Raw genomic sequence first — 12,013 nt, forward strand, 5'->3', positions numbered from 1 at the left:
GGTTGTGCAGTATTTGTCTCTCAGCACCTGACTGATTCCATGTCAAAGGTCTCCACAGCCTGGTTTAGACGAAGCTTCCAGACATATCTAACTCTGTTAGAGATTCAATTTTAGTACATTGTGTTTTTTATTTGTTTATTTTTAAGCACATAATTTTTAGACATTATTAGGGATCCATAACCACCAACACATACACATTCTCATTTTTTCTGTCTTGAAGACACACTGGTGTAGTAAGCTCAGGGAAAAAAATTATTGAACCCTAGACCACCTGTGGTTTCTGGAAAACTGAGGTGCAGTTTGCACAGTATCTGTGTGCCAATTAATTTAAAAAGAAAGAAAGAAAGAAAGAAAGAAAGAAAGAAAGAAAGAAAGAAAGAAAGAAAGGAAAAGATAGGCTGAGAAAGAGGAAAGAAGGCAAAAAAGGGAAGAGGAAGTAATGATGGGAGGATGTATATAAAAATAGTAAAACAAAAGCTCCTGGATATTTTGAAATATTCTCCTACATAACAGTCCCTAACTCTAAATGCCCAACTTTGACTGCTATTTCTCCCCTCACTTTCATTCACTGGCTTGGAGAGTCTTGGCCTTTGCCTACACTCCTAGAATCTGCTTCACATATTGTGTTTGGTTGAGCATTCCTTCACTTCACAGAATACTTAGTGCATGCTGGGTATTTTGAGAGGAATTTCCTCTCCAGAAAGAGTGATCCAGATATCCCGAATCACTTCACTGACTTAGCATTTCAAATCTCAGAGGCCACAGTGCCATTTCATGGAGGATAAAACGAGATCTCTTACTCATACTAGTCACAGTAGTGGGAAACTGCATAGTTAGAACTTCTTTTTATTTTATTTTCAATTTCTCATTTGGTGGATAATATCTGTGGTGAGCTAAATTTTAAAATAGCCCTATTTCCCCTTTTAAGGTAAGATAATAAGCCAAGGAGAGATGTGGTTTGTCTTTCTGTATATGACCTGAGACATAGGGTGTCCCTGCAGATCCTATGTCAATCGTGGAAAGGACAGGCGCAAAGAAGGAGTGAAACTGAAGCCAAACTTGGAGATAATCAATTAGTTTTTAAAACTAAGGCACACCTTTCAGTTTAATGTATTATTTTTTCAAAACAGCAAAATAGAATTCTTTAGACAGCCCAGTTTCCCTTCTCTGAAAAGTGTTGGCATAGTGACAATAAGAAGGCAAAACAAGGCTGTATTCCAAATGTCCTGGGTTAATTTGCTGGTGTCGTTGCCAGTGTTCCCTGGGTCGATACGTAAGGTAAGACCTGTCAGCAGAGGTGTCCCTGTAGCCAGGAGGACTGCCAGATCAATGATACGCAAGCTGTCTTCATTCTCAGAGGATCCTTGCAGGAGTCGTTTCTGCCTCTCAAAATGCAGCACGCTTGGTTCTTGATTGATAAATGCAACTCCAGGTGCATCTAATGTGCAGGGAGTGGTATTGAATTGGAAACCACAGATTTGATTGTTAAATGGCGATTTTCATAAAACCTCTCCAAACCAAGCATGTTTTTAGAAATGGCCAGGTGAATAAGAACCTGAGCCTAGAATAAGAGTTACAATGTAAAACCAGCAACAAGGATCCCTGCAATGACACCTAATCTGCAAGTATGCAGGTTTCCTCATCCATCCCGCTCTCCTCCCTTTCCCTTTGTTTTTGCTTCCTTCCATCTTTCAACTGCTCCCAACAAAATGCCTGGGGTTATTAGAATAAGTAGAAATACCAGGTGAGAACGATTCCATACCTATGATTTCTCATGTTTTCCAGGGCAATGGAGATTGTCACGGGGTTCTTATCATATGAGTTAAGGGCAAAGGATATCTTATGCATGTCCTCAGTATAAGGTTGATTACATGAGTAGTGTTTCCTGTCTTTTCACAGCTCTGGTGAAAAGTCAGTCAGGAAAGTTTAGAGTGGAAAAATAAGAGGTTTCTTTTTTTTAAGAAACAATTTTATTTTACATATTAATCCCACTTCCTTTTTCCTCCCATCCTCCCATGCCCCACACTGCCGCCCCATCCCACTCCCTTCCACTCCCCAGGGAGGGTTAGGCCTTCCATGGCGGAGTCATAAAATTCTGTCATATCATTTGGGGACCCTCCCCATCCTGCAGAAACCCACAGAAACAGCTGACCTGACCAAATGAGAGCACATGGACTCTTGTTGTAAAACTGGAGAACCAGCATTGGACCGAACCAAGCCTTCTGAATACGGGTGTCAGTTAGGAGGCCTGGGACTATGGGACCTCTGACAGTGAAACCAGTATTTATCCCTAGTGCACAAATGGAATTTGGGAGCCCACTCCCCATAGAGGGCTGTCTCTCCCAGCCTAGATATATGGAGGAGGGTCTATGCCCAAATGATATGAGATTTATTTTAAAATTAGCCAAATCTACAGTGTTCAATGGAATATTCTAAAAATTTTCACCTAAGTGTAGTATGCAGAGAAGGCATTCTGTGACAAACTTAGTACTTATTGTTGAGGAACTAGGAGCAGCTCTTGGATGAGATTACACAGCAGTTTATATACTTACTAATCGCACACCTAAGCATATCTCTAGCTGCTCTTCTTTAGCTTTTCATATTTAACATGGGGATTTTGATGTTCTCTTTTTCACAGAGTTTCTGTCAAGTTCCAGAGCTAAGTGATAATCACACAAAACTTGTGACATGGTTGGTGCCTATTTCTTAGAAATTTTGCATAAATGGAAGCTGCACATGTTTTCTGTAAAAACTTCCCTGCAGCTCAGTGGCAGCCTCTGGCCAGAACCTTCCCTTGTCAACATTTTCTCTGAGCCCTGCTGCTTCTTTATTTGAAGTCACTTTGTGTCCTTCAGCTGTTGTCCATTGTTCTAAGTATAGACCCTAGACCAGAAGCCAGGTGTCACCTGGGAACTTATTAGAAATGCAGATTATTGAAATGCATTCCAAATTTGCTGATTCAGGCATCCTAAGAGTAGAAGCCAAAGATCTATTTTAACAAGGCCTTCAGGACGTTGTGAGGCACACTTGAACTTGGGAAACAGAGACATAGCCTCATACCCTCTATAATGTCACCTGAGTCAGGAGTCCATGGTAGATTTAAGACAGGATGAAAGCAGCATTGACATAATGCATTTAAACCCTCAGCCCAGCAATACTATACTCTTATATGACTTATGAATAGTAAAGTTTCAAGTAACTCTCTTCATTTCTCCTGGTCTTCTGTTCCCTACCTTCTTATATAGGAATAACAATGCCTACTCTAAAGTACCTTAGGAATCTTTACCTAAAATCTTCATGTAACATCATCTTATAACAACTGATTTCTCCACATGAAACAAAAGATAATCATTATTGAACTTAAAATCCACATGTAAAGGTGATTTTTTCTTTTGTTAAGAAAATATTTATTGTTAATTTTGCCTCTGTGCAAACAATAGAGAATTAAAATAAACATAGAGGTAATGTGTCTCAAGTTTATCCCTTTACCATTTAAAACATGTATGAAAAAGCCTGTCAACCTCATCTGTTATTTTCAGCCATGACACAGTGAGTTGGCTCCTTGTATGGTTTACATCCTTTGAGTGAGAAAGAACAATGCATACAAGGAAACACAGTGTCACCAGTTTAACAGACAGGTTCTCAAATACTGCAGGTCCTAGGATCTTTTGACTCCAGTACAAATACTAGAACTCCACACTGTTTTGCATGCAAAGAGGAGTATAAACTCCTCTACTGGATTACATCATTTTCAATTTGAATTATGAGGAACTTGTATGACATGAAAATGTCTCTAATTCCTTTCCTGCTTTGTCTGTACTATGGATTTCCTGAGACCATTAAATGAGATGAATCATATCTTTAGTATTATTGAGTCTTAGTTAACATAAGATCCAACTCATGCTTACTTAAGGAAATAATGAGATAGAAGGGAAGAGAAGGTGAGAGAGGCAGACCGGGAGAGAGGGAAGTTCATAGGAAGTAAAGGAAAAACAGAAGCTAGAGTAAGAAAGGGAAAGATGAATGATGGTGACATACCTAATGCTGAGATTCTCAGAAAGGTATCGTATCACCAGGTATGTCACCGTACAAAGAAATGGTGACATCAGATCATAAATTTCTTCCTTGTCTGTGCTAGCTACTTTGTAAGCCATGAATGCCTCTTATACTTCAAATATCTCAACAGAATCTACAGACTCAGGGCCACCTGTGTCTAGATGTAAATTCACTGGCATTGGTTGAGTGTATTTATCCTGTTCTGTCCATCTGAAGATTCAAAACTTTCCCACTGGCTCCTAAAGGGTCATATGTCCATTAGTGAGCCTACCACAACATCAAGATACCATGTACTCAAGTAGACTTGCACCAGGGACACACAAACTGAGAATAGAGAAGTACATGGTGCATTCCCACGCAGAAATTAGAATGAGCAGACTGCACATGATAGGCAGCCAGAACACAGATGCCCTCTCTTCTCACTTGAAGGTGTTTAAGTTAACATGAGTCCACCCCAGCTCTTACCTTTAGTAGCAACACCTTTAATTGCAAACACTCTTATCCAATCCTTCCTATGGAGACTTATGCAAACCTCCAGATCACTGCCATACTGAGGTAGACTGGTGTTAATGCTTCAGCAGGGAAAAGTGGAACAGAGATAAATCTAATTCCTGCTCAGCTACCTCTTCACTATTTTCCAATTGTGGGATTAGAGCCAGCTCTATATGGCTTCTGGGATAACTGAAAGGGGTCTGTATATACAATGCTTAATCCTAACTTCAGAAAGAGCCAAGTGCTCTTCTTTCTGTCAGAGAATGAAGAATCTGTCCTGGAAGTGAAACTGGGCACCATGAGAGAATAGATTTTGTTTTAGGAAGAGACCTGTGCACCTAGAGAATGTCAGGGCAGATGTGCTCCCCTGATGTTCTGATCCTAGGTTGATGTGAAATAATTGACTCTAACTTACTGATGACTCACAAAGAGGTGAACTAGGTTCCATAGTATCACAACATTAATTTCATTCAACTGCTCTTAATTGAGCACCTGCTTTTTGCGAGAGCAATGCAGGATGCTTGACGATATAAAGCAAAGACCTCTTTGTTTGTGGACTCAATAATATAAACAATATAAACAAAATAAGTATAATTTACAGTAATCGGCATTTCAGTGAAACTGACCTATCAGGAAGAAAGACAAGCCAGGCCATCTGCCCCTACTCTCTGCCACTGTACCACTGACAATGTTTTTCTTTGGCCTTGGCCCTAGATCCTATTTTTCTTGTCTGATGGGGGAAGTACTTCTGTGTATGTTTATCTTATTGATTGTTTAATAAAGTTCTGCTTGGCCAATGAAACAGCAAGTTAGGCAGGACTAGGAGTCAAAGAGGATTCCGGGAAATGTAGTAGAGAAGTGGTGATCCAGACAGGAAGTGACATAGCAAGGAGACTCTTATTTAAAGAAGGAGAAACAGGAAGCGTCCCTCTTTTCCCCTCTGTTCCTGCTCCAGCGGCACAATGTGATCCACCGGCAAAGAGGGATGCCAATACGGCATCCAATAAGTCTTATAAAATATATAGGTTTATGATAATTAAGACTGAGCTAGCAGATGAGAATCCTAGTCATTGGCGAAGCAGCTTTAAACCTAATACAAGTTTCTATGTATTCATTTGGGCCTAACTCGGCCAGGGGACTGGCGTAAAGCACACATGTGGCAGTGGGGTTCAGCGGCCTTTGGCGGAAAGATTTATAGTAACACTTGTCATTAGGAGGATGGTACTGGTTCTGTAAATGTTTTGTCCTACTTTCTTTCCTGTTGCTGTGATGAAATATCCTGACCCAAAGAAACTTCTGGGAGAAAGGCATTATCTCAGCTTACAATTCAAAATTACAGTTTATCACTTGAGAGAAGTCAAGGCAGGAACTCAAACAGCTATTATTTCATATCCACAGTCAAGAGCAGAAAAATATTGGCATGGCTCCTTGCTTACTTGTTTGCTTGCTTGTTCTCAGTTTGCTTTCTCCTCTTTCTCCCTCCCTTCTTCCTTCCCTCCCTCCTCCCCTACTGTTGTTTTTGGTTTTTGTTCTTCAAGACAGGGTTTCTCTGTATAGCTCTAGCTATCCTGGAACTCGCTCTGTAGACTAGGCTGGCCTCAAATTCACGGATATCTGCCTGTCTCTGCCTCTTGAGTGCTGGGATTAAAGGCATGCACAGCCTTGTTCAGCTACTTTCTCCTCTCTTAACACTATTCAGAATCCTGTGTCTGAAGGATGTTGCTGTGTCTTCCTATAATGGTCAAGACAATTCCCCACAGACATATCCATAGTGTTATCTGCATCAGTATGGGTATAGGATCATCTACTGAAGCCTAAATAGCCTTTCATGGGCCACATTCCTGAAGAAAACTTCTCTCCTGTCAGCAGCCATCAACAGCCATTAGCTCCTAAACTAGGGATGGAGCTTCATGAGCCCCCTCCCCTCTCTTATTCATGCTGGGTTTTGGCTGGTATAAACTTGTAGCCCTCTTGTGCATGCAGTCACAGGTGCTATGATTTCTTTTGTGCAACAGCCATGTCATGACTGCAAAATACTATTTCACTGCAGGCATCCACTGCCTCTGCTCACAGTTTGACTTGCACCCACTGGTGTTTTTGGAGACAGTCCTTGCCTTAAGGATTCTACACCACTGCGGCCTTTCTCAGCACTGTATCTGCCTATAATACTCTGTTAAACACACAGAAAATAGTTTTTGAATTTGTAAATGAAAAATAAATAATAAGTCTCCAGAGATCATTTACTTCAACTCTTGAATTCCATACTTAACAAGATAGAAACTCATTGAAATTAAATAAATTGTCTGAAGATAATTTGTTTAAAACTTAGAAAAGGTTACTTTTGATTGCTATCAGTGCTTTTATTATGGTTGTTACTATTGTTTTACAAGATTAACTGCCAAATATAGGGTTGATTTGTAATCTCTCTTATTACAGTAACACTGTAACAAAGCAAACATCCTGGTGATGGGATGAGGAAAGCTCTGAAAACCATTAAAGAAAAATTTATGTGCTAAAAGTTATTTGCTATAGGGGTTAAAGGACAGTAAATACAAATAACAGAAAGTAGATACAGTGTTGGAGCAGCAGGGAGTGGTGAAAGGCCCATGCTCCCCTGTGCAACTTTGAATTCTTAGCAGAGCAAGCTTTCAGTTGTAGTTCTGCTTAACAACCATGTGTTGGGGGTGGGAAAGTTTTAGTGAACGCCCTTACCTGTGACCAGGGGAAAGACGGCCTTTCTAGAAGGAACCTTGTAAGCATTTAGTGAAACATTTTCTGAAGAGAATGGAACATAGCAAAAGCACTTCTTTAGACAAAATGGTCACAAAGGCTGATGTGGCAGTACTCTTTCATCATATATTTATTTGTACTTCCAAATCTTTTAAACTTCCCTAATTAATTTTAGTAGCATTTTTGTTTAGTCTACCCAGTAAGTAAAATTATATCATAAACAAAGAATATCTGATAAGGGAGCATAAATAAATTGGTCAACTCTTTTGCTCCTGTATATTTTGTATTTTACAGTATCTATCAAAATAACTTTGCTTTGAAATTATAGTATAGGATATTCAAATTATATACAAAAACGAATTACTATTACGTAGTATTTGTAACATTTTGCTTTCTGTATATCCATGTTCACACTAATACATCATGTAACTAATTGTTTACATCTCTGGTCTTTGTGTGTCATCAGTGCCTTTCATCAGCCACATTTTCCTTATTTCATTTATTTACTAATTTCATTAAACTTTATACATAGCATTGAAATTTAAATGTTAACACTATAGTAGTTTCATATTTTTAATGATTTTTGTTTTATTGATGTGTACACGTGTTCTGTATGTTATACATGTGCATGTTACATATGTGTAACACATGTATGCAGTGATTATGGAAGCCAGAAGAATTCATTGGATTCGCTGGGACTAGATTACAAATGCCTATAGGCTTCCATGTATGTGCCTGGAACTGAACCCTAGGAATATTTTTCAGGTTACAAAAATCTTGCTCCCACAAAACAATTTTCCTTTAAAAATACTTTTTTCTAAGTAGATCAATTTGACAACTGTACTTAGTGACTCATCGCGTCTACCTTGTATTACAGTAATGGTCAATGAAATAAAGTAGAAAGCCCAACTTGTGTAATAAATGACTCAAAGAAATTGTAATTGTTGGAGTCTTGTAGAACATACAAAAGTGTTCTACTTCTTTGATGCACAGAAATTTGAATTTACTTTTTCTTATTTTATGATTTAAAAGATGGTGTTGTGTATATAACTCAGTAGCAGGACACTTACCTATGACTGTGAAGGTTTCAGGTGCAATTCCCCAACACTACCAGAATGGGAGAACAAGAATAATGACAGTTGGTATGCATTGATTCTAAAAATAAATATACTCAGTAAATATATGTTACATAAATATCTGAATATAATTGTGCAGCTAATTCCCTGCCATTATACCTTACATTATGAAGTTGATTCTGCATCTGTTCATATCTATATTATAAATTATGTAAAGGGATGTCCCTTGTCTTCTATTTCTCTGCATGAGATAAGTAGAAATTATGAAACTGGTGCTAGCTAATCTGTTATAAAAATTACATTACAGGAATCCTGTGGGGTTGAATCTATACCATCTAATAAATAGGAAACCTGAAGCTCAAACAGCTCATAGAGTTGGAGTTGCAATTGAAAGTCAAGTATTGCAATAGCAAAACGAGCTCTCTTTGTCACTGTGATACATACTTCTTTAAATACCTGTAATAGTTCCTTGTAGGGCATGCATCAACAAAGGCTTATTTGTTTCAAATATACCTTTTCTGATTCTTTCTCCTTTCAGATGGACCCCCATGAGAACATCTTACTCAGCACTCTCGAGATAAAAAATGAGATGGACACACCAGAAGCACTAATGGGACTTGGAGACCCCAGGAGCACAATGCTTGCGTATGATGCTTCCAGCATCCAGTATCGGAAAGCTGGGTTGCCTAGGCATAGTTTTGGCCGCAATGCTCTGGAGCGACATGTGGCACAAAAGAAGAGTCGCCTGAGGAGACGTGCCTCTCAACTGAAGATCACCATCCCTGACTTGACTGATGTGAATGCCATTGATCGGTGGTCCCGCATATTCTTTCCGGTGGTGTTTTCTTTCTTCAACATTGTCTATTGGCTTTATTACGTGAACTAAACTACTGCCTCCCATGGAAATCAAGGACTAGATTACTCCTCAAACAGTTGTACAGCCTGATGTAGGACTCGGAAAACAAACCAATCCAGGACAAAAGTGATCTTAAAATACCTTAGTTGCTGGCCTATCCTGTGGTCCATTTCATACCATTTGGGTTGCTTCTACTAAGTAATGAATACACTAAGGTCCTTGTGGTTTTCCAGTTACAATAGAAGTGATTCATACCCATGCTGGAAAGATTGAGAGTGAAGTATTCCACTTTATCAGTTTAGTACACAGCCTACCCAGGGAGTTATTATCTAGATTCTAAATGATGTTAGAAAGCTCAGTAGCATTGGTAGTCAATTCTCTGAGACATGGTCATTTTGCTCTCCACCATTGTTCCTAAGATTGGCATGCTGTTGGGACAGCTCTGTGCTTATGAAACACTAGCTGCAATAATGGAAACATTATGTCAATACAGTCAGTAGGGTATGTGCCAGATGATAATGGTGTCTTGGAGAGGTGATTCTCAAGGGTCTAATAGACTCATATGTGCTTTGAGCACAAACAAAGTAGGGAAGTGGAACAAAGATTCAAAGAAGAGACTCCGGAAACCAGTGTATCTGTTCTGTTTGATTGCCTGCAAAGAACCAGCTGTGATGTCTTTCAATTTGACACTGAGACAGAGGAAGACTTCCCGAGCCGACTGTGCACAGAAGCCAACATGTATGCTTTGCCAAAAAACTATTTCCTAGGTGGTTAAAATATGAATTAACAGCACTGAACACGGTTTAAAAAATCCAGAAATGACTGTAGTTAAGAGAAAGCAAAACAAGCAAGTGCAACCCTTGTCAGAGTCACCCATGGCATCTGATCTGCACACAGTGCTGAGCAGCAAAGAGTAGTATGAGAGATATTGATTGGCCAACCTCATAGGCATAAGCTTATCATATATAAGGGAGATATTTTTTAAATCATTGATTTCATGAAAAGGTAGCTACAGATAGAAAAGTGAAGAGAAGTGTCCTGCCTTGTTAGGTTGAGAATTATTTTAATAGTCAAACACAGAGCACAGACAAGCAGGTCGTTTTTGTCAGTGTCAGCTGCCCCTACATCATCTCCCTTTCAGTTTATTTCTGAATCGAATACAGTATTTCAAAAAGAGAATTCCTTCTTTGCTCTAAATGACTAATCATCATCTTCAGCTTTTCTTGCTTTCAAAATTCTCTTTTTACACTTAGGAGACAGAGACCATGTGGCGTTGCAGACTGCACGAGCTGGGTTTTGCTTTGTGCCATGAAGTCCACCTTTGTATTTTCCAAGGCATGTGTGTGCACAAATGAAATCCGTGTCGAATTTGGGTTTGGTAATTTAAAGGGTGCTTACACTGTATATAATGCAGTCTACTTAATCAAGCAAACCATGAAAACTAGTGGACAATGGGATTAGAACAAAGTCATGGTGAGTGGTGAGCTCTCAGGGGATACTGAAGAAGTGTAGCTAACTGACAAGCGAGATGGTGGGATGTGTTGTTCTTATTTTACCTTTGCAATTATGCCATCCTGCATCTTTCCATACTAGGTAAACACATTCATATACTGGAGAGAAAAGAGAATAGGCTAATATATTTTATTTTTGTCAATAGGGGGGTCTCATATTTGGTCTTTTCCTACAGAAAATACTGAATTACTAAGTTTTCTATAAATTTGGCTCTGATTGACCTTTCCCTCAGAGGATGGCTGCTATTTCTATTTTTAAAAAATCAATAGATTATGTCTTCAGAGTATGGTCCCTAGTAAGTGCATAGGAGTTAAGGCTAGTATTCTGCAGATAAAGATTCCGTTTTCTTCCCATGACTCAGAAACTTGGGGTATTCAGTGTTATTGTGTGCTTCCATTCCAACAATTAGAAGCAAGAAAAAGGGAAAAATAGTTTATCATTCATTTTGTAAATTTTCACAAAGTTGGGATGGTAGGGTGTTTTTTGTTTGGTTTGGTTTGATTTAGTTCGGTTTGGTTTGGTTTCCATCGGTGTTGGGAAGTCTGGTTCCTGTGTTTTGATTATGTACTGGAACCCTTCTGAGTTACAGGACCACAGATCTGAAGAAGAATCTCTGCAGGTCTCGGAGTAAAAATCCTTCAAGTTTCTCCATGCTTTCTCCTATACAATCATTTCTGAGATCACAGTAATAAAAGTGCCTATCCCTTGTCACTAAGGGGTGAAGTTTGAATAGAAAAATAACATGAAAGAAACATAACAATAAACTCAGGGGCACACCTGTGACACGCCATTCTGAAAAGATTTTTCTAACAACAATTCAGAGCCTATCTCTAGGTTCTCATTTGCAATTTCCATAAAAGCCATAAAAAATCCTTGATATTGTCATTTGTGATTATAACAAAATCTTAGATGTCCAGGGAAGTCAAGCAAACTATTTAGATCGAAATGGGGGAAAGCAGCCTCACAGTGTGGGCCTGACATGCATATGACCAGGAAACACATTTCTGCACTTAACTAATGCAGAGAGAAAATGGGAACTTGGAAGCATTGTCCTAGGGTGAAACCATATGTTGGCATTCAATAACCATGTACAAAGAAAATACTGACTCATTCTGTCCAGGAATAGAGATCCATGTAGAATTTATTTTCAACTGCATACTTAGTTGAATTAGAATGCAAGAAAGGGTGCTAGGTTTGATGAATCTGGGAAAACCAATTAGTTTGTTACCCAGTAATTAAACTAAAGGACCACAAAGGTGTGTTTTGGCAATCTTAAAATGGTATCCCAATC

The 12,013-nt window shown here is 39.0% G+C and overlaps 1 protein-coding gene across 3 annotated transcripts in view; it reads left to right on the forward strand.

Annotated features, from left to right (window-relative positions):
* The window catches only part of LOC100766244 (gamma-aminobutyric acid receptor subunit beta-2), a 211,774-nt gene extending 202,534 nt beyond the window's left edge, over positions 1–9,240 (forward strand). For 2 of the 3 annotated variants that reach the window (XM_035448008.1, XM_027425237.2), the window contains one exon: positions 8,893–9,240. In XM_035448008.1, the coding sequence (XP_035303899.1) occupies positions 8,893–9,240 (348 nt within the window). Of the gene's footprint in view, positions 1–8,887 lie in introns of all 3 variants that reach the window. The other variant, XM_035448009.1, reaches the window with a different exon arrangement.
* Positions 9,241–12,013: the final 2,773 nt, after the last annotated feature.

The sequence above is a fragment of the Cricetulus griseus genome, chromosome 7, assembly GCF_003668045.3.
Source record: "Cricetulus griseus strain 17A/GY chromosome 7, alternate assembly CriGri-PICRH-1.0, whole genome shotgun sequence".
Classification (NCBI taxonomy): domain Eukaryota; kingdom Metazoa; phylum Chordata; class Mammalia; order Rodentia; family Cricetidae; genus Cricetulus; species Cricetulus griseus.